The sequence below is a fragment of the Arachis hypogaea genome, chromosome 5 (assembly GCF_003086295.3).
Source record: "Arachis hypogaea cultivar Tifrunner chromosome 5, arahy.Tifrunner.gnm2.J5K5, whole genome shotgun sequence".
In the NCBI taxonomy this organism is placed as follows: domain Eukaryota; kingdom Viridiplantae; phylum Streptophyta; class Magnoliopsida; order Fabales; family Fabaceae; genus Arachis; species Arachis hypogaea.
In genome coordinates this window covers 88,607,052-88,629,776 of record NC_092040.1, presented here as the reverse complement: position 1 = coordinate 88,629,776, position 22,725 = coordinate 88,607,052, and the positions used below count along the sequence as shown (strand labels likewise).

The window sequence follows — 22,725 nt, the reverse complement described above, 5'->3', positions numbered from 1 at the left end:
ATCTTCATTTTCAGCAGAAATGACAACCTATAGCGATCAGATTCCTAAGGATCTTGTATTGGAAATTCTAACAAAATTACCTGTTAAGTCTTTGAAGCGATTTAGTTGCGTGCATAAGTCTTGGCTAAATTTATTTGAGAATTCTAATTTTAAGAGCATGTACTACGAGAATTTAAAATCTAAAACTACTCACTCATCCTCTCTCCTTCTATGGAGATATTTTTATGACGAAAGAAGTGAAGGAGACGTCTATGAAAATGATGTGCATTTGCTTTCTGGAGAAAGGTACGAAAATATAGTTACGTTAGTTTTTCCAAGTCTGTTTGAAGAAAATGGTTTTTATAAAGTTTTAGACTGTGTTAATGGTATCATATGTCACTATGAAGAAGAAGGTCTTGATGTAAAAATAGGACTTTGGAACCCCAAAACCGACCAGCATAAAATTATTCCTCCTGGTATTACTGATGATGAGCCCGGCTTTGATCGGCAAGTAAGTATTCATGGATTTGGTTATGATGATGTGAATGATGACTATAAAGTGATTCAATGTGTATATTATATTCATGGTCAAACTTTTTTAAAAGAGCCTGTTCTAACAATTTGGCAAATTTATAGTCTAAAAAGTAATTATTGGAAGAAACTTGATCTTGAAATGACTAAGAAGGAATATATACATAATGCTTCTGTAGCGTACTTGAATGGAGTATGTCACTGGTGGGGTAGCGAGCATGCCACTAATGGACACGAAGAAGAACAAATACTTGTGTCATTTAATCTCAGCACTGAAACGTTTCAAACCACATCAATTGTTTGGCTACAAAAAAATGATGATAGACCTATCAGAAGTTTGGTAGTGCTCAACAAATCTGTTACTCTGATTTCCTCTTTTGCTAAGAATAATTGCATTGAAATATCTATTTTGGGTGAAGTTGGTGTGAAAGAATCTTAGGTGAAACTTTTCACACTTGAACCCTTTTTATCAGAATTTAGTCCAATGAAAATGGGTCACAAATGTGATCTAATATGTAACACCCTAACTACAAAAGCTCACGCTTCCGGCTGCGTAACTCTGATTGTTCGGACATTACGACGACACTTATACTATTTAATACTAAAATATGAGCCTGTTTAAAACTTTAAACCGCAATACCATTCCCAAAAATTACTTTAGCCATACAACGTACGTCTATACATACCATACAACTTACAGAAACTCATAAAGAGTACATCCATATATATATACATACATATATATAAATAATATTACAAACATTATCCAGTACAATTCTTATCCCTCTTATAGAATATATCAAGATAAAGGCGAGGGTACAATAAATAATAACTAAGGCCATACAGAGCATCACAACAATAACTAGGTAAATTCTTCGTAACTTCTGCGCCCATATCCTGAAAGGGGAAAAATGTAAGGGGTGAGAACATCATCCTCGAAAGGGTTCTCAGTAGAGGTTTTTTTTGGGGAATTACTGTAATAGGATACATGAAGATAAATCGTACCAGTGATTAATAACCATCTTATGCCTCTTTTCAAAAACAACAGTTTATAATAAAAGTAAAGTCAGAAATCTTTTCTGAAAGAGGAACTGTTCAATTCTCAAAACATCAAAGCATTTCAAAAAGGTTTATCTATACTGAACCAAAATAACCTTTCATATCTTATTCCAAACCAGAACCACAAAACTGAAATCAACCATCGGTCCATCTCATTCAACCACGGCCCTAAGCCCAAACAATCCAACCACAACCAATCCACCACAATCCAACAGAGTTCCAGATGCAAACGCAAGTAGGAAGATGCAAACACAAACAAACAGTTATTGCAAGTAGAACAATTAGCAGTTAATCACATAGGCAAACCAAGTACAATATGCATACCCAAACAATGTCACATAGATGCATATGATGCATGCCTGTCCCTAGTGGCTGATGATATCATCTGTCGGTTATAGAGCCAACCCGACAAGTCCTGGTAGCTAACCATTGGACTGTCCCTCTGTCGTGCATCCCCAAATCGAGTTATACTCATCATAAACTTGATCATAAACATGATCCATATCCATCACCCTCACTGGTGAATATTTCGGGGGCGAGCTCATTCGGGACTTTCACAGTGCCCGGCCACACTTACGACATAGGGTCAACAGAGTATCAAGTCTCAACCTGGAGCACGTGGTGGCTAGCCACTGCTACTACCCAGGGAAACTCGTATCTCAGATAGTGGAAGTGCAAATCACAATTATCAATAATTCAGCATATACATGCATTCATTCTCATCCGTGGATCAACATCCATCTCAGCCATCCGGCTCACGGTTCAGTCCAGAACCAGCTAATGTTCATAGCATACACAGCCATTCTGGCTCACGGTTCAATCCAGAACCAGCCAATATTCATAATCATACACAGCCATTCTGGCTCACAACAAAACAGCACTTCCACATTCAAAATCATCAAAGTCATGAAATCGGCATTTAAGCCATAAATCATTTTCTCTATTCATTTCACTTTGAAATCAAGTTTCAACTCTTTTCAGCCTTGGCTTTAAAAATCTCGTTTCTCAAATCATCTCAGGCTCATAAGCCAAATTTACTCAAAGTGAGTTCCCCTTTTAAAACAGAGCCACTCTCGGCATTCTCTTTCCAAACTTCCAAACCATGGCAAGTTAAGGATTTATTTCAAAGCATTCAAAATCACCCATCCAACAATGGGATTTTATAACAAAAGTTTCTCGGCAGAGTCCCAAGTCTTTAGGGAAGGTCAACCTATATCAATTCCTTAAAATTCATTGAAACCCTTAAAATCATAGATTCTCGGTTCAAGTAAATATAACTGAATTTACTGTAAAACCGGCCATACCAAATCACAAGTTCCAACCCGGTCCAAAAATCAACTCATTTGAAATGGAACCGGTTTATTTGAATCAAACCACTTTCAAGTTTCTTTTTGGAACCCATTTTTCTAACTCTTCCAAATTGCCTCAAACTTAATTACTCAATCAAAAGTCTAGATTTCTTTAAAATCACTAAAAGCTCCTTTTTATATTGAAATCAATATTAGAGCATCATTCTTTCCTTTAGTGATTCAAATGGTAAAAATAGTTCATTGCTAAATAAGCCGAACTCAACGCATGAAGTTCATTAAATAAATTAAGCTTGAAAACATAAATATTCTCTTAATAAATCAAATAATACAGTTTCTCAAATCCAACCCTTTTTAAATGACTTTTCAAACAAGACTAGGATTTTGTAGAAATTTCGGCAGCACCTCTCCTAAAACTTGGACTTTTGCCACCCGGTTCGGGTCCCAACTAAACCGTTTCTCATTCCTTTTCAACAGCTCAAAACTAGAAATTAATTCAAAAGCAAGCTAAATCCAACAGTCGCCTCAGTGGCATATCTCAGGGAAACCATTTCAAAATCAACTCAATATTAACCGTTTTAACTTATTTCCAAAGCTTTAAAGAAACGGCTCAGTAACAAATCATTTGTCCAAAACCAAGTCAATTAAAGTAAACCAGGCTGAATTCAAAAGTGTGTTCTACTTTCCACATTATCCAGAAAATCAACTCAAATCAAATCAATTCACAACGGATTAAACCCGATTTCAAAGCTTTAAAAGAACCAACTTCAAACGCATCTCGTTTCACAAAACCACACAACAATCCATTCATCAAAACCAAATAATAATCCGTTCAACATACAATTACATTCATCCAGGATAATCAACATCACCTAAGGCTTATACAATCACTAAATACATTATCTCACATCAGTATCCATATGTAATAATTCCAATACATAAAACATAGTTTTTGGAAAGCGCCCCTACCTCAAAACGCAATTTCATAACCCAAACGCGTCACAGAGTCCTTTCCACCTCAACCCGAAATCAAAAACAACCGCAACCTCAGCTTCAAGCCATATTCGCAATAACCATAGCAACACTAATCGCAACATATAATAATCAGGACTCGACGCCATGTTATCAAAACTCATATTCTTTAACCGAACACAACAGAATACTAACACGAGATCATTCGAAACATAATTTCTTATCGGAATAACACAATGAGGCAGCTGCGATTTTGAACGGGCCCCAACACAACTCTGGCGGTAGCCAGAAGCTCCGGTGGATCAACTATAAAACCGCGCAACATCAAAACCTTCTCAAAATCCAAAATGACCGAAACCACAAATTAAAACCCTTACCGACACAATTTTCCGGCGGCGGCAGCAGGGTCTCAAGTGGGAGAAGCTCAGCCCAAAGCTCCATCGGCAATCCCAGAAGTCTCAGCGGCCCAAATCACGGTGACCCAGCCTGCTCCTCTTCCTGTAGCGATTCCTGCAAATAACATCACAAGCCAAAAGGGCAGGGAGTGGCAGAGCTCAGCCACGGTGAAGCAAGGCAGTACAACGGCGGCCAAGCATAGCCCTCCAAACGGCAGTGACGCAGCCACAGCTCTTCTTCTCCGTGCTCCTCGGCGACCGTGAAGCACCAAGGCAGCATCTTCCCTTCCTCAGCGGACCAAAACAACGGAGGCAGAAGGACTCATCATGCCCTTTTAGCTCGCGTTTTCCCCCTCTTGCCAGTGACAGCGACGCGGCTCGAGGCCCCATGGTCGGCAGCGACGAGACCCGAGTTCTGCCCCTCTTCGACGCCTCTTCTCCGTGACAGTGGTAGCAGCGGGGTGGTTCGATGGCGAGGCGTGGTGGCGCGGTATTCCCCTAGCGACGACGAAGAAAACATGGGTCGTAGTGGTTGCGCGATGCAACAGTCACTGGGCGGCTCCTCCAGCATCGCGTCTCCTCCCTCCTCTCGGTGACAGAGTCGCGATTCATGGCTCCGTGGACGGGACGACCATGGCGGCGCGGATTGGGTAGCAGCAGCAGGTATGGCGCGAGCAACTCTTCCCTCTCCTCGGTCAGACAAAGGCGGTAGTGAGACCAGCACGCCGGCGCAGGTCCTCCTCTCCTCCTCCCTTCTTCCATGACTCAGTCTCCATTTACCTCTGATTTTCTGTTTCTGTTCCTTTCCTTTCATGGAGAAAGAGGAAAGGGAACCGTGGGTGCTGCTGTCCGTGAGTAACAAGGAGGACAGGGTAGAGTTAGGCTGCTGAGGGCTAGGGAAGCAATGAGTTACCGGGTCATGGGTTAGGGTTTTAGGGTTAGGGTTTTATTTTCAAAAATTAGGGTTAGGGGCATTTTTGTAATTTCACTTAAAAATAGGTATAATGTAGTAATTAGAAATAAATTCTAATTCAACAATAATAGTGTATAAAAATACTATTTGCTCATCAATTTTTACAAATTACTTTCAATAAAATGCCCAAATCAAATAATTAGAAATAATATACTTAATTTCTTCATTTTCCAAAATAACAATATTAATATTTAAAACATTACTTATTTAATCCAAATCATATAAAATCTTTATTATTTCATAACTATCAACTTTATAATTCAAATATAGAAAATAATCCAATAATTATAAAATTGGATAATAATCATAACTCATCTCAAATTCAATAAATCAAAACTTGCCTTAATTATCTTTAATAAAATAATTTCTGAAATTAAGGCTGCAAATAACTATATGATTTGGGACTTGATCATAATAAGACTGTTCAAAGGTTCTGGGTCTTACATTCTACCCACCTTATAAAAATTTTCGCCCTCGAAAATTGATACAAAATGAATGAAATTTCATAACAGTTCACCCTTGAACACATTTAAGAAAGAAGCAAAAATATCTCAATATATAAACATATATACGGTTTTCAAATACTTTAATTGTCATATGCATAAGGATGCCAAGGTAGGAGTTGCAAAGCAAACATTACAAGATAGGCTCAATGCACAAGGTCACATGATCTCAAGGCTTTACAAAAGCTTGAGGTGCCAAAATAGGGTGCAAATCAAGATAGGCGTTCACAAAGCAAAGTGGTAATTAGTGTGGTAAAAAGCTGCAAGGCAAGTTGGTATTTACACAGCGGCATAACGTTCGCTGACAATCTTGTTCCCACCTCAGAACTTCACTTCCCAACTCCACCAAACATTTTACAACCTCATGGCCAAACATAAGCCTAACACCCGCAAACTCGTTTCCAAGGGACAAAACACCCACAACTCATAACATGGTAGACCTACCGTTTCACCTTCCATATACACATATCACGTCTTAAAGAACTAACGAACTAACGTATCGTGTTACTACGTCAACAAGTTGCACGTGATATCAAAACAATTCTCGAGTCTACTCATAATGATACAAGATTTAGAAAGGAGAGTCAAATGTCAAGGATAGTACTCATAGATCCGAGGGAATGCATCCAATCCTAGACAACAAGGATGATCAAGCAAATGAAATTTTCTAGAAATAAATCAATTGACAACCCCAAAGATGACCTTTGGATCAAAGAAATTCAATAGGACCAATAAGCAAAAAAATCAGTGCATTAGTTTGAAACAATTTCAAGCTGAGCCGAAGAAGCATTAGGTTTGCAGAAGAGAAAATTTCAAACCCAAGACAAAGCTCACAGAACTCAAGAGCATGATTAAAAATACTTCCGAATGTATTGTTCACAAAAGAATCGAAACTTGCGAAAAAATCACTTCGCAATTTAGAAGAAAAGTTAAGTAACAAACATTCTCCAAGAGAATAACAAAAGCAATAACGTGGTTTTGTTGTAATACAATTTTATGTTGAAACAGATCATGCAGAATTTTAAAAAGAAGGTGTACACAAGTTTGGCTAAAGGCTAAAATATCTCCTCAAATATGTTAGAAAGATAATTAGGTGCACAACTTAACCAAAAGCAATCATAAAACTCAGAAGAGAAATCAAATGCTTGTTCAAAAATTCTCAAAGTTCATATTCAGACAAGCGTGTATAACATTCATAGCAAGGACGAAAGAGGAAGTTAAACTCTTTTTAGAAAAGAAATTTCGAGGTAAAAATTTTGCTTACAATCTGGTAAGGGAAACAAGCGGTGCGTTACAAACGAACAGGTTTCCATTAAACAAGGAAACTTTTCAAAACCTCATCTAAAATAGCGCGTGTCAACTTTAAAATGATTTTGTCAAAAATTGAACAATGGTTTCAATCTCAATCAAGCAACAGAAAATAAATTCCGTTTAGAATTTCTTCAAAGAGAATTCAAAACTTCTTTAAAAATTCAAAACAAGACTCCAAAGTGTTCTTGAAATCACCATCTCAGAAGGATATTCAAGGAGATTAGAATGTAGTTAAAAAGGAGTCAAGCCTTGCAAGAAAGGATCTAAATTTAAAGTAGTTCAAACAAGATCCACTAGACATGAAACATCAAACAAGTTTTAAATTGATCCAAAAGAATACAAAAGTCATAGAAAAAGACAACTCAATCATTTGTAATTTCTCAACGATAATTCTTTGACTAAAAACTCTTGTAGAGATAATGAGAGAATAGACGATGCACTAATTTGAAACAAATCAAACGGACTCATATAAGAATGAGATTCACCAGAGAAGAAAAACCAAGATCAATGATAATGTTCACAATTGTAAAAGATTAGTTAAAAATAAAGTCAAGCATGACATTCATAGAGATGAAAGGTTTAATAAAGAATTTAGTCCTTTCATAAGAAGAAAGCTATGAGTCCAACATTTTCAAAAAGAACAACAATGGCATAAACCATATAGCATGCTAAATCAAACTCAATTCAAAATAAGTTAAGTAAAGCTTATCACACAAAACTCAACCGGAATAAAAGTGAAAAATCCTTTCTTTTCAAAATTTAAAAAAAAATACCCAAATACATAATCAAATGAAGTGTGCATTGGAACCATAATAAAATTACTCGAAAGTCCACTTGTAATTTAAAGTAAATGCAGTTCCATAAACCAGTAAAAATACAAACGAGGCATTAGAAATAAATAGTTATTAAACTGTATAAGGAATTTTCAAAGTTCCACATATAGATAAATATATATATATATATATATATATATATATATATATATATATATATATATAATGAACAGCATTTTTATAAAAATCGCAAAATTTGGCTGTGATCACTGTCAAATAAGAGAAAAAACTGAATCAACAATTTCTCTAATAATGGACTCGGAATCCCGTAGTTAAAATGCACAGCGTGTTAGGACAAGTTCAAAGCCATATCAAAGAATACATGAATCAAGAAGAATTCAAACAAAGGAAGATAGATTCAACAAGGATTTTAAACAAGCATATGCACTTAAGATCAAACAAGAATGCATATGAATAGAGAAACAGAGTGGAAACATCAAACTACTTTTCAAGAGGAGTAGCAAACAAGAACTTTGAGTTAGGGTATGAAAGAACAGGTCGACTCGAACAAAATCCAAGATACACAACTGAATAGCCTCGAGAAAAAAAATTTTCTGACGTTCCCAAAACCCACGATTCGCTTTACTCAAAACTCGTATATCATCTATGATAACCCATCAGTGCTTTCATATACAAAATTCACTAGTATTAAGCCGGCCAAACTTAACACCAAGAATTATGCAACGCAAGACCAACAGCGTTAATCAATAGATCGTCATGTGCATAGAGCTCTAATTCTCGTCATTCGACAAGACCTAATACATGACAAACGCTCAGAGTATGCAATTGAGGCATAGTTGGTCCATTCCTCAGGCTCTATAGGAAGGACTGCTCTAATACCATAATGTAACACCCTAACTACCAAAGCTCACGCTTCCGGCTGCGTAACTCTGATTGTTCGGATATTACGACGACACTTATACTATTTAATACTAAAATATGAGCCTGTTTAAAACTTTAAACCGCAATACCATTCCCAAAAATTACTTTAGCCATACAACGTACGTCTATACATACCATACAACTTACAGAAACTCATAAAGAGTACATCCATATATATATACATACATATATATAAATAATAATACAAACATTATCCAGTACAATTCCTATCCCTCTTATAGAATATATCAAGATAAAGGCGAGGGTACAATAAATAATAACTAAAGCCATACAGAGCATCACAACAATAACTAAGTAAATTCTTTGTAACTTCTGCGCCCATATCCTGAAAGGGAAAAAATGTAAGGGGTGAGAACATCATCCTCGAAAGGGTTCTCAGTAGAGGGTTTTTTTTTTGGGAATTACTGTAATAGGATACATGAAGATAAATCGTACCAGTGATTAATAACCATCTTATGCCTCTTTTCAAAAACAACAGTTTACAATAAAAGTAAAGTCAGAAATCTTTTCTGAAAGAGGAACTGTTCAATTCTCAAAACATCAAAGCATTTCAAAAAGGTTTATCTATACTGAACCAAAATAACCTTTCATATCTTATTCCAAACCAGAACCACAAAACTGAAATCAACCATCGGTCCATCTCATTCAACCACGGCCCTAGGCCCAAACAATCCAACCACAACCAATCCACCACAATCCAACAGAGTTCCAAATGCAAACACAAGTAGGAAGATGCAAACACAAACAAACAGTTATTGCAAGTAGAACAATTAGCAGTTAATCACATAGGCAAACCAAATACAATATGCATATCCAAACAATGTCACATAGATGCATATGATGCATGCCTGTCCCTAGTGGCTGATGATATCATATGTCGGTTATAGAGCCAACCCGATAAGTCCTGGTAGCTAACCATTGGACTGTCCCTCTGTCGTGCATCCCCAACTCGAGTTATACTCATCATAAACTTGATCATAAACATGATCCATATCCATCACCCTCACTGGTGAATATTTCGGGGGCGAGCTCATCCGGGACTTCCACAGTTCCCGGCCACACTTACGACATAGGGTCAACAGAGTATCAAGTCTCAACCTGGAGCACGTGGTGGCTAGCCACTGCTACTACCCAGGGAAGCTCGTATCTCAGATAGTGGAAGTGCAAATCACAATTATCAATAATTCAGCATATACATGCATTCATTCTCATCCGTGGATCAACATCCATCTCAGCCATCCGGCTCATGGTTCAGTCCAGAACCAGCCAATATTCATAGCATACACAGCCATTCCGGCTCACGGTTCAATCCAGAACCAGCCAATATTCATAATCATACACTGTCATTCTGGTTCACAACAAAACAGCACTTCCACATTCAAAATCATCAAAGTCATGAAATCGGCATTTAAGCCATAAATCATTTTCTCTATTCATTTCACTTTGAAATCAAGTTTCAACTCTTTTCAGCCTTGGCTTTAAAAATCTCGTTTCTCAAATCATCTCAGGCTCATAAGCCAAATTTACTCAAAGTGAGTTCCCCTTTTAAAACAGAGCCACTCTCGGCATTCTCTTTCCAAACTTCCAAACCATGGCAAGTTAAGGATTTATTTCAAAGCATTCAAAATCACCCATCCAACAATGGGATTTTATAACAAAAGTTTCTCGGCAGAGTCCCAAGTCTTTAGGGAAGGTCAACCTATATCAATTCCTTAAAATTCATTGAAACCCTTAAAATCATAGATTCTCGGTTCAAGTAAATATAACTGAATTTACTGTAAAACCGGCCATACCAAATCACAAGTTCCAACCCGGTCCAAAAATCAACTCATTTGAAATGGAACCGGTTTATTTGAATCAAACCACTTTTAAGTTTCTTTTTGGAACCCATTTTTCTAACTCTTCCAAATTGCCTCAAACTTAATTACTCAATCAAAAGTCTAGATTCCTTTAAAATCACTAAAAGCTCCTTTTTATATTGAAATTAATATTAGAGCATCATTCTTTCCTTTAGTGATTCAAACGATAAAAATAGTTCATTGCTAAATAAGCCGAACTCAACGCATGAAGTTCATTAAATAAATTAAGCTTGAAAACATAAATATTCTCTTAATAAATCAAATAATACAGTTTTTCAAATCCAACCCTTTTTAAATGACTTTTCAAACAAGACTAGGATTTTGTAAAAATTTCGGCAACACTTCCCCTAAAACTTGGACTTTTGCCACCCGGTTCGGGTCCCAACTAAACCGTTTCTCATTCCTTTTCAACAGCTCAAAACCAGAAATTAATTCAAAAGCAAGCTAAATCCAATAGTCGCCTCAGTGGCATATCTCAGAGAAACCATTTCAAAATCAACTCAATATTAACCGTTTTAACTTATTTCCAAAGCTTTAAAGAAACGGCTCAGTAACAAATCATTTGTCCAAAACCAAGTCAATTAAAGTAAACCAGACTGAATTCAAAAGTGTGTTCTACTTTCCACATTATCTAGAAAATCAACTCAACTCAAATCAATTCACAACTGATTAAACCCGATTTCAAAGCTTTAAAAGAACCAACTTCAAAAGCATCTCGTTTCACAAAACCACACAACAATCCATTCATCAAAACCAAATAATAATCCGTTCAACATACAATTACATTCATCCAGGATAATCAACATCACCTAAGGCTTATACAATCACTAAATACATTATCTCACATCAGTATCCATATGTAATAATTCCAATACATAAAACATAGTTTTTGAAAAGCGCCCCTACCTCAAAATGCAATTCCATAACCCAAACGCGTCAAAGAGTCCTTTCCACCTCAACCCGAAATCAACAACAACCGCAACCTCAGCTTCAAGCCATATTCGCAATAACCATAGCAACACTAATCGCAACATATAATAATCAGGACTCGACGCCATGTTATCAAAACTCATATTCTTTAACCAAACACAACAGAATACTAATGCGAGATCATTCGAAACATAATTTCTTACCGGAATAACACAATGAGGCAGCTGCGATTTCGAACCGGCCCCGGCACAACTCCGGCAGCAGCCAGAAGCTCCGGTGGATCAACTATAAAACCGCGCAACATCAAAACCTTCTCAAAATCCAAAATGACCGAAACCACAAATTAAAACCCTTACCGACACACTTTTCCGGCGGCGGCAGCAGGGTCTCAAGTGGGAGAAGCTCAGCCCAAAGCTCCATCGGCAATCCCGGAAGTCTCAGCGGCCCAAATCACGATGACCCAGCCTGCTCCTCTTCCTGTAGCGATTCCCGCAAATAACATCACAAGCCAAAAGGGCAGGGAGTGGCAGAGCTCAGCCACGGTGAAGCAGGGCAGTACAACGGCGGCCAAGCATAGCCCTCCAAACGACAGTGACGCGGCCACAGCTCTTCTTCTCCGTGCTCCTCAGCGACCGTGAAGCACCAAGGCAGCATCCTCCCTTCCTCAGCAGACCAAAACAACGGAGGCAGAAGGACTCATCGTGCCCTTCCAGCTCGCGTTTTCCCCCTCTTGCCAGTGACAGCGACGCGGCTCGAGGCCCCATGGTCGGCAGCGACGAGACCCGAGTTCTGCCCCTCTTCAACGCCTCTTCTCCGTGACAGTGGTAGCAGTGGGGTGGTTCGATGGCGAGGCGTGGTGGCGCGGTATTCCCCTGGCAACGACGAAGAAAACATGGGCCGTAGTGGTTGCGCAATGCAACAGTCACTGGGCGGCTCCTCCAGCATCGCGTCTCCTCCCTCCTCTCGGTGACAGAGTTGCGATTCATGGCTCCGTGCACGGGACGACCATGGCGGCGCGGATTGGGTAGCAGCAGCAGGTGATGGCGCGAGTAACTCTTCCCTCTCCTTGGTCAGACAAAGGCGGTAGTGAGACCAGCACGCCGGCGCAGGTCCTCCTCTCCTCCTCCCTTCTTCCGTGACTCAGTCTCCATTTACCTCTGATTTTCTGTTTCTGTTCCTTTCCTTTCATGGAGAAAGAGGAAAGGGAACCGTGGGTGCTGCTGTCCGTGAGTAACAAGGAGGACAGGGTAGAGTTAGGCTGCTGAGGGCTAGGGAAGCAATGAGTTACCGGGTCATGGGTTAGGGTTTTATTTTCAAAAATTAGGGTTAGGGGCATTTTTGTAATTTCACTTAAAAATAGGTATAATGTAGTAATTAGAAATAAATTCTAATTCAACAATAATAGTGTATAAAAATACTATTTGCTCATCAATTTTTACAAATTATTTTCAATAAAATGCCCAAATCAAATAATTAGAAATAATATACTTAATTTCTTTATTTTCCAAAATAGCAATATTAATATTTAAAACATTACTTATTTAATCCAAATCATATAAAATCTTTATTATTTCATAACTATCAACTTTATATCAAATATAGAAAATAATCCAATAATTATAAAATTGGATAATAATCATAACTCATCTCAAATTCAATAAATCAAAACTTGCCTTAATTATCTTTAATAAAATAATTTCTGAAATTAAGACTGCAAATAACTATATGATTTGGGACTTGATCATAATAAGACTTTTCAAAGGTTTTTGGTCTTACATAATATTTATCAGAAACCACAGCAGTGAATTGGCTTTCTTTGATGTTATTACGGGCAAAGTAATTCACAATATTAATATCAAAACAACAATGTTTGGTACATAAATTTATAAAGAATGTCTCTTCTCTTTCATCAAAGAAATTAATTAAATTAGTAAATATACAAATTTAAATGTAAGATATATTTAAATGGGGTATAGAAAGAGTATGTAAACTTTCTAAGATGAAAATTAATTTTAATATTCATGTTGATAGTTGAAATTGATTTGATAAGTTGATTTGTATTACAATCTAATATTTTAAAATGGTCAATTATGTCTCATATTTTAAAAAATAAGACTCTTGGTGTTAGAAAATAATAAATTTTAGATATCTAAAGTTTAATGAAAACAAATGGGATAATTGTCCATTATTCAAATGGCAGTGCGTCACCAAAAAAAAATGGCAATGCGTTCTGCATCACTTTTCAGAAAGTCCCTTTACCTATGGAACTTGATGATTCGAGATTCTACCAATAACGGCTTCTATACTGAAACCTTAAACATATACACTTCAATGGTTTCACACACTGGTGGGCATGGGAACACCTTCACTTACCCTTTGCTCCTAAAGGCCTGTGCCAACCTGGGTTCCATGATTCATGGGACTATGATTCATGGCCATATTCTGAGACTTGGCTTCCAAGATGACTTATTTGTTCAAACTGCACTTGTTGGCATGTATGCTAAGTGCACTTATGTTGAGTGTGCACGCCACATGTTTGATGAAATGGCGCACAGAAGCGTCGTGTCCTAAAACTCCATGATTTCGGCTTATTCTCGTGGGTTTTTTATGGATGCGGCATTCAGCCTCTTGAAAGATATGTGAGTTCTTGGCTTTGAGCCAAGTTCGCCCATATTTGTTTCAAATTTGTCAGGTTGTTCGGATTCAGATTCAGATTCCTTTAGCTTTTGGTGGCAAGGGATGTCGATACATTGTTGCTTGATCAAACTTGGACTTGTGTATTCTCAAGTTACTTTGGCCAATGCGTTAATGGGAATGTATGTTCACTTTAGCCAAATGGAGGAAGCGAGGAAGGTTTTTGATTTGATGGATGAAAAATTAATAATTTCTTGGACAACTATTATGGGAGGTTATGTGAAAGTTGGCCATGTTGCGGAAGCATATAATTTATTCAATCAAATGCAGCATCAAAGTACTGGCATAGATTTTATTGTATTTCTAATTCTTATATCTGGTTGTATACAAGTAGGAAATCTCTTATTAGCTTCATCCGTTCAAGCTTTTGTACTTAAATGTGGATGCGATAAAGAGGAGTCCATTGAAAATTTGCTAATAACTATGTATGCAAAATGCAGTAACCTTGCATCTGCTAGAAGGATATTTGATTTGATTATCAAAAAGAGTATTTTTTCATGGACATCAATGATTGCAGGATATGCCCATTCGGATCACCCATTGGAGGCATTGCATTTGTTTAGAAGGCTTGTACGGACAGATTTTAGACCAGATGGACCAACCGTTGCTACTGTTATATCAGCTTGTGCTGATATAGGATCAATTAGCATAGCACAAGAGATGGAACATTATATTTCTCTAAATGGATTGGAATTCGATCTACAAGTCCAAACATCTCTCATACACTTGTACTCCAAGTGTGGAAGCATCAAGAAAGCTCAAGAAGTATTTCAAAAAGTGGCAGATAAAGATTTAACTGTTTGGTCTTCCATGATAAATAGCTATGCTATTCATGGGATGGGGAAAGAAGCGATTGACCTATTTCGCAAAATGACAACTACAGAAGGGATAATTCCAGATGCTATTGTTTACACCAGTGTTTTGCTTGCTTGTAGCCATGCAGGGTTAGTAGAAGATGGATTGAAGTGCTTCATAAGTATGCAAAAAGATTTTGGAATAACTCCTAAGATAGAAGATTGCACTTGCTTGGTAGATCTTCTTGGTCGAGTTGGCCGGCTTGACTTAGCATTAGATACGATTCAGGGGATGCCCTTGGAAGCACAAGTGCAAGCTTGGGCTCCCTTGCTCAGTGCTTGTAGGATCCATGGTAATATTGAGCTTGGGGAGATTGCTGCTGTCAAGTTACTAGAGCTTAGTCTTGGAAGCTTTGGAAATTATGTATTGATGGCTAATTTGTACACCTCATTCGGCAAGTGGAAGGAGGCTCATGAAATGAGAAAATTGATAGATGGTAAAGGACTGGTTAAAGAATGTGGGTGGAGCCAGGTTGAGATCGGTGGTAGATTTCATACATTTGCAGCAGGAAATCCGTCACGTGTTCAGTTGGCCAATATCTATAAGATGCTAGAAGATCTAAATTTTACTCTTCAAGAAGGTAGCTGTGCAGGACAAGCTGTAACAATGAATAATGACCCATAAAAAATAACCACCTTTGAAGACATGAGGCTATACAACAAAAACTTTTGCTTCTGGTCATGTCAATTTGTAATCTTGCATTTACAAGATTATGCCAATTTCAAGTGATTCTTACCCTACTACAGGATTTGTCTCTGTCTCATAGAACAGATGTTATTTCATTTTCTCCAAATGAAGAGACCAAGGAAGCACTGAAAATAGTACGAGACTTCACCATCAATAATAATGATGCTTCAGTGTTCTTGGATGCTCAACATTGCTGCATCATGAAAACCAGCTTAGATTATCTCTCCAGTTTGTCTGCTAATGATGGTTTATCAGGAGCAATGAGAGCATTGATATCTGAAACTTCAATTGTGTTTTGCACATTGTAGTAGTAGGCTAGTAGCTACATTGAAGCAAATATGAAAGTTGAGTCCACTGCTTCAGAACTGTCGAGAGCTGATAACTTAAAATCTGATCTTGAAAAATAACAAGAGTCAGTTCAGTGATATGGAAAGAGGACTTCAAAAAACAAATCAGAACTATTAATGCTGACATCATGGCTTCTCGAAAAGAACAGAACACAACTCAAATGAGAAAAAGAGATATCTATGTGGAAGGAAAGGCACTCAAAGCTCGAATGGACGTGGCGAAGGAGAAAGTACCACATTTGCAACATGAGCATGACTTGGCAAAGGAAAACCAGGAAAAGATCAAAGCTGAATGGTCAGAGTTCGGAGAAAAATTTAAAAAGATTGTTGTAAAGTCAGCTGTACAAGATTACCAATATTGTTGTAAAGTCAGCTGTACAACAAGTGCATGACAAAAATTTTAATTTCTATTAAGTCCACTATATCATATGTTTTCCTTTCAGATAGTGTTAAGCCTGTAGGATAATAATTTCACAATCCTTGCTGACTGCTGCATGAATCACAGATTGTTGTCTTCTTTTGGATACTATCTAAATCGGTGCATTGAATCTCAGAGAAATTAAGGACATTCTGCTATAAATAACAATGTAATTACCATATAGAGGTTGCTCTTCACATAAAATAATGCAAGTTTTGTTGTTTTATTGATTGAAATCGATCATTATTTAATTTGTTATATATAGTAGGAAAATAATGTCGAGTTAATAGTAAGAAATCATCATTCTCATCATTGTAAAATCTTATAAAACAGCTGCACTAACTGCACTGCACCTCTGCTGCATTGACTTACAATTGTCAACCAACTCAACACCCTGTTTAACCAACTTGCCAACAGTAGAAACTGCCATTAGTGCAAAATCTTAGTATTGTCTGTAGGGCAATGACTTGTTTATTAAGCTTAGCAAGATGGAAGATTTTATTTGTGTGACAAACCCTATATAGGAAATCTCATTACATTAATGCATGGAAAGATAAGCACTAATAGGAGCAAAGAGAAAATATAAGCAAACAAAACAAAACTGAATAGAAACTCACCCTTCAAATGAGAGGGTATATGAATCTGTATATCATTTCTCTGTAATCTCTATAGCATGTCTGTGTCATATAATTTGTTAATCAACAATTAAATGAATCTTCTATCTATGTTACCCTGTGGATTTGTAACTCCATGGTATGCATTAACAGTAATTTCTGTCACACAGTAAGGTATACATCTAGTTAAATTAGATCTTCTAAGAACCTATAAGATGTACAATTCATCAATCAAAAGATTCTTTTAAGAATGGTTGCTAATATCTGACATGATGAACAAATCAGCAACAAAAATCAGAGTCTGATCTCTACTTCTGTTCTCATTTTCTCATGGTCCTCTCATCTTTTCAACAAAGTGACGCCTCTTCTCTTCCAACTTCTCGCTCATCCTCTTTCGCAAATCAAACATCTTCTCCCTCTTCCCGATTTTCTTCTGTTCAGATGGACTAACTTGTTTATCTATAAGCAGAGAATAGAGTGTTTGTGGTTGGTAGACAGTAATATCCTCCGTCTTCTCTTCACGTGTTTCATCTCTATTCTCATTCTGTGTGGAAGATGCTGGAAGTTCTTTCAAATCCTCAGTTTCTTGCATTATGTAAGTCTCTAGAAAAGGTGTTGACAGTTGGTCAAAACTTTGGCTGCTCTTTAATACTATTGGACTAGAGGAAGATGATGCTCGTCCGAAAGAAAATGATTTCCTAACTGGTTCTACTATAGACTTGGCCCCATGTTGGTTTGGGGGTGTTTGCCCCGAACCATCAACCGACATCCTTGCGCTAGTTTTATCATTTGAAACGGATGTATCGTGTCCACATTCTTGTTTAACCCACATGTATGGAGCAACAGTCCGAGGAATCCAATTCTCCTTTTCAGCCAGCATCCATGAAATGCTGATGCACTCAGAGTTTGGGAGCACTAAAGTTTCTCGAAATGCTGCCTACAGAGATACTATAATCTTTTCAGAAAGACATGCAAAGTTGAAGGCTTGTCGGACGATACGAGTTACAACATAGAGAACAAGGAACATACACCCTCTAAGCAAACTTTAAAAGAGAAAGAAACATAAATATATCTAAAGCATGTAAATTCTAAAAACAGCAGCAGGTTAAACATTGATCTTTAACCAAAATTCATTCATAACTTAACCAAAGGGAAATGGGTTATCGTACCTTAAGTCGATTGACCAGGAACAGGGCGATGCGTGCATTAGTTATTTTGTGATCTCCAACACATGATTCCAGGTTGAAGTCTATATCAGGCATAAATGTGAAACCATACCACAAATTATCAGAAGGAGGGGGCTTTAGTTGTAAACGCATTGTCCCTTTGAGGGATACTATCCTTATTGCCAAAGTGAGAGGAACCTTTAGATAAGAAATAACCCGTTACTTCGACCATAACAAAGCTATAGCTGTTTATAACTACGATAATGATTCCATGTGTCAACATGTGCATCTATCAACATGAAAATGCTCAAAGACAAGATTTGTAGTGACATAACTTTAAGTATCTTATTATATGTCAAAAAAAATCCATATAGAGGTAACCAAAATATGGACATGTTAGAATATAATAGAATTAAAGATAATTTACACAGTCAGTCATACTAGTTGTTTTTCTCTGCTGTTTATTGTTCTTATAAAGATCTCCTACCCTCATGTACCTATGTATTCTCCCATGTTTTTTCATGTTGAATAAACAGAATCTTGGGGGGGGGGAGAGGTGTAAGTATGGAATAATAGACACTACCTGTGAAACATGCTTGGCAAGAGAATTTAACATAGATTTCCATTTTGATCCGTAAAATGAGGAAGATGTACTCCTAGAAACTTTAGACACATCTGCATAGGACAAATTGACATCTTTTAACTTTAATGCTTTCCACAACACACTATCTAGAAATGAGACTCCCTGTACCATCCCACCACAAATAATTTGGTATTTTGTTATTCATAGGAGAAAAACAGGATAAGAAAAACCTGATAAGCTATCCTCATGGGAAACAAGAAAAGAAGAAAAGATAATTTGGTTTGGCTTTAATACCATTATGGTCTTCATTTAACACTTTGATTGGGGGGAAAATAGTTCAGTACAAATTTGACAAATCACTACATGAAGAAAATGCAAACTAAGTATTTGATTTAACGGTATTTATGTGCTTACCAGTGTTCCCATTGACATCTACTTTTGGCTCTTGTGAATCATTCACTCCATCTCCAAGATTCAACTGATTGCTAAGATCTTCAAGAAGATCTGACGGGGCAGCTCCAGCATTGCTTGAGCATTCCGTCCCCTTGTCGTTCTGTAGTTCACCAACTTCAAGCCTTGTTTCAATCTCTACTACTGCACCTCCAGAATATTCAATGTCTGCCTCAAAGGTGCATACATCATTCATTTCCATAGGAAGAACCCTCATTGCAACGATGTAGGGTGGAGTAGTCCCCATATTGATGTCTGTACAGATAACTTCACCGAAATAAGTAGGTGTTCTCACATTGGCCAATGCCCTCTGTCAAAAAACAGAAAGGACCAACATTTTTATCTTATAGAAACCACAATCAAGTGAAGGTTTCAGTGAGGATTTCTCTTTAAAAATAAAATAAAACACCAATGTTTATCTCATGAAAACCGCGCAAAGGAATGAAGCCGGTTGTAAAAGGAATGCGGCAGGCTAGCAGGGAAATCTTTAAAAAACAATGTCCCTTTGCATTCAACAAAATAAGCTAACATTTTCAACTTAATGAACAATTGTAGGTGAAGTGCTAAAACCAATTATTAGCCAAGATAATTTCCACCTCCCAAAGCAAAAACTACTTAATCATACTCAAAATTGAAGGCAAGCACATCAAGATGGGAAACTAAACCTGCATCCTTTCTTGAATTGTCTTCTTCACTTGTGAATTTCCCTTCGCGTCAAAAAAGAGTCTAGCAATCAACAAGTTCCAGCATAATGTACCATCATCAGTACCATACTTCTCATCAGCATCAGAGTCAGATCTGACATTTATATTACTTTGGCTTCTTGAACGACACATGCTTGAACTAAATGAAGGAGCTTTTTCTGAAATGCAACTTTTCAGATCACTTGGAGTTGAAGAACCTTTCATATACTCAGTGGCCAATATTGCATCCTGACAAGCCCGGAGCTTGTCAAGGCTCTTTCTTTCTTCACGGGATGTCCAAGCCGACTTACTATCCAAACCAACTCGAGGAGGTTTTTTAGTAATTCTTCTCAAAAATTGACGAACTCTTGAGGAAGATCCATCAGGCTTACTGGACTTTTCTAAGGCATCAAAACTTGATCCTGCTGATGGTCTCATGATAAAAGGATGATATTCAATATTTAGTGATGCTATATAACGATGAAACTCTTCGTACAACTGACTAGACCACTTAAGTTTTTCACTCTGGTCGCATGAAGCCATACGGAGGGCCTTACACCATGCTTCTTTTTCCCATGACGTCTCAAGATATATGTAAAGCAATTTGCTTCCATGGTATACCACAGATTTGTTGTTTTCAACTTTTATCGGGTATCTTTTTGCCCTGCAAAATCCAACATAAAAAAATGACCTTGAAGCGCCTTATTTTCTAAGTAAATAAGCAAGAGTACATAACAAAGTGTTTCTTTCCAAGCAGCAACAACTTTTTCTTGTTTTTCTCATTAAGATGTATGTGAGATGTAAAGGAAGTGAGATATCCCCATTTGAACTCAAAGTAAGGAAAACTCATAGTAAACCCATTTTCAACTTTGTTTTTCTTTCAATGGGAATTATATGTTCAATCAAAATGATATGCATTTTCACATGCACTGATTTAAAAAGGAATAAGAGAATGTATGCTGGTTTTCTGCAGAGGAATACAGCTCACTAAATCAGATTCTAATGAATGTTGTAATATAAATCATTGGCCTAATACTCTATATCAAGCTAGCTCTCTAAGCTCTCACATTGTAACATATCCACAAACAAAAGAAAACGATATTGAAATAATGATCTCATCATAATGTTGTTCGGAGATTGGAATGGAAACTATACCCCACGCAATCACGAAAGTGACTTCCTGCATCACATTACCATTTTTTAGAAGGAAGGCTGGATGATGATACAGCCTCAATAACACATCCCTTCAGCCAAATGGCTGTCTCCGAACCATCATGCTCTGTGAGAATAAGTGATTCACCCTTGATCTTCCCATGCTTCTTAACAGGGCTAACCTCCAGTACCTCCCTTTTCCTTTTATGATCTTTAGCTGACTTTTCCAGCCAGATCTTTGATACCTTGTATTGTTCTAGAACCCAAATCACACCCTGAAGAAAGAAAACGCCAATGAATTGAAATAATAAAAGTAATTGGTGCTCTAAATGTGCATCGGATATCAAATTGATATTTTTTACATTAATTTAGTCTTTCAAGGGTATCAAATAACTATCATCATGATAACCAAAATCTCCCTCGTCATTTTAAGAACCAACTGGAGGTCTAAATAATGTTCATACCGGAAATAGTAACTACCTTAACTTGAGTGATTACTCGAAGCAATACTAAAATACTAAAGTTACTTAAAAGCTACATAGGTACACAATTCGTTTTAACATTCAATTCTGTAACTTTTTTTATGATTAGATTACAAGTATTCCTTTAGAAAGAATTCTATAGCAGCAAGTGGTGCGCAAATAAATGAGAGAACACAAGCTAGCTACGACATGAATCACAATGTAAATAACAATAGAATAAAAAAATAATAACAATAACAATAAAAAGAGGAATTGTGGACGCATGAAGCTTACCTCTTTTTCGAAGGTAGAGTCAGGTGATTGATTAGGATCATTTTGTGAACTAGTGTCCAATGAGATGGGTGCTGAGATTTTGTCTTTGTCCTTCATGATCTTGCGTTGCAGCCGTTCAATGATCCACAAGATTCCCAAAGCTTCGGCAACCACAACCGTCACCACCCCAACAAAAAAACCGAGGAAGAGAATGAAGATAAAAACCAAAAACATTTTCTTTTCCTTCTTTCAACACCCCAATTGATGGAAAAACAATAAGGACAATTTAAAAAAAAAATGGAATATGAGAGAATGAGAGGAATGAGGTGGAAAGGAAGAGGAACCACAGATGAGGAAATTGAGAACGACCGAGATGAGAGATGAAGTTAAAAATGGAATCTTTATTTTACATTTGTTCTGAAGAATCGGATGCTAAAATTAAAAGCTGCATTTTCTCTCTTTTTTGTTGTTCCTTCTGGATTGTTTGATTCATCATTCTTTATTCATTGTTTGACCGTTGAAGTGTTCGTTAACTTGATGATGAAATGAAATGGAAGGAGGCATTTGGGGTGGGATTAATTCTGAAATGGGAATGGAATTTGAAAGAAAAGATACAACCTTGATGACGTTATTATTATGAAAATGAAGTGTGTATGTGTGTGTCTGCATTGCATGGATGAATTGGAAGGGCAACCTAATTACAATTAACAAAGATTTGGTTAATGATTAGTAATTAATTAATTAAATTAATGATGTGAATGCTCGTATACTATTATTTTGATGGCGT

At 37.1% G+C, this 22,725-nt stretch overlaps 3 protein-coding genes and 1 long non-coding RNA gene across 4 annotated transcripts; 2 read left to right on the top strand and 2 right to left on the bottom strand.

Moving 5' to 3' along the window:
* The first annotated feature begins 19 nt into the window (after window positions 1–19).
* LOC112803677 (F-box/kelch-repeat protein At3g06240-like) lies at window positions 20–949 on the top strand. The gene has a single exon (XM_025847156.1). The coding sequence runs from the start codon at window positions 20–22 to the stop codon at window positions 947–949; it is 930 nt and encodes a 309-aa protein (XP_025702941.1).
* Window positions 950–8,811: 7,862 nt separating this feature from the next.
* Window positions 8,812–12,841, bottom strand: LOC112801789 (uncharacterized). Its single transcript, XR_003202106.3, has 4 exons — window positions 11,912–12,841; window positions 11,759–11,840; window positions 11,532–11,646; window positions 8,812–9,091 (listed from the first exon to the last, which is right to left on the bottom strand). It is a non-coding gene; the product is annotated as an uncharacterized lncRNA (long non-coding RNA).
* Window positions 12,842–13,772: 931 nt separating this feature from the next.
* LOC112801788 (pentatricopeptide repeat-containing protein At1g06140, mitochondrial-like) lies at window positions 13,773–16,099 on the top strand. The gene is made up of 3 exons (XM_072196009.1): window positions 13,773–14,046; window positions 14,248–15,704; window positions 15,851–16,099. The coding sequence occupies exons 1-3, from the start codon at window positions 13,773–13,775 to the stop codon at window positions 16,097–16,099; spliced, it is 1,980 nt and encodes a 659-aa protein (XP_072052110.1).
* Window positions 16,100–17,158: 1,059 nt separating this feature from the next.
* LOC112801787 (uncharacterized) lies at window positions 17,159–22,489 on the bottom strand. Its single transcript, XM_025844710.3, has 7 exons — window positions 21,960–22,489; window positions 21,247–21,479; window positions 20,035–20,716; window positions 19,334–19,679; window positions 18,920–19,011; window positions 18,340–18,534; window positions 17,159–18,107 (listed from the first exon to the last, which is right to left on the bottom strand). The coding sequence occupies exons 1-7, from the start codon at window positions 22,170–22,172 to the stop codon at window positions 17,499–17,501; spliced, it is 2,370 nt and encodes a 789-aa protein (XP_025700495.1). The 5' UTR covers window positions 22,173–22,489; the 3' UTR covers window positions 17,159–17,498.
* Window positions 22,490–22,725: the final 236 nt, after the last annotated feature.

Bases quoted from the DNA above. Each gene is read 5' to 3' on its own strand.
- LOC112803677 (XM_025847156.1), top strand. From the start codon at position 20: ATGACAACCTATAGCGATCAGATTCCTAAGGATCTTGTATTGGAAATT.
- LOC112801788 (XM_072196009.1), top strand. From the start codon at position 13,773: ATGGCAATGCGTTCTGCATCACTTTTCAGAAAGTCCCTTTACCTATGG. The intron at 14,047-14,247 runs GCATGTATGCTA...CAAATTTGTCAG, and splicing joins TGTTCAAACTGCACTTGTTG to GTTGTTCGGATTCAGATTCA. The intron at 15,705-15,850 runs GTAACAATGAAT...ACCCTACTACAG, and splicing joins GTAGCTGTGCAGGACAAGCT to GATTTGTCTCTGTCTCATAG.
- LOC112801787 (XM_025844710.3), bottom strand. From the start codon at position 22,172: ATGTTTTTGGTTTTTATCTTCATTCTCTTCCTCGGTTTTTTTGTTGGG. The intron at 19,680-20,034 runs GTTTAGTTTCCC...GTTTTTTGACAG, and splicing joins CAATTCAAGAAAGGATGCAG to AGGGCATTGGCCAATGTGAG. The intron at 18,535-18,919 runs GTAGTGTCTATT...TCTTATCTAAAG, and splicing joins TTGCCAAGCATGTTTCACAG to GTTCCTCTCACTTTGGCAAT.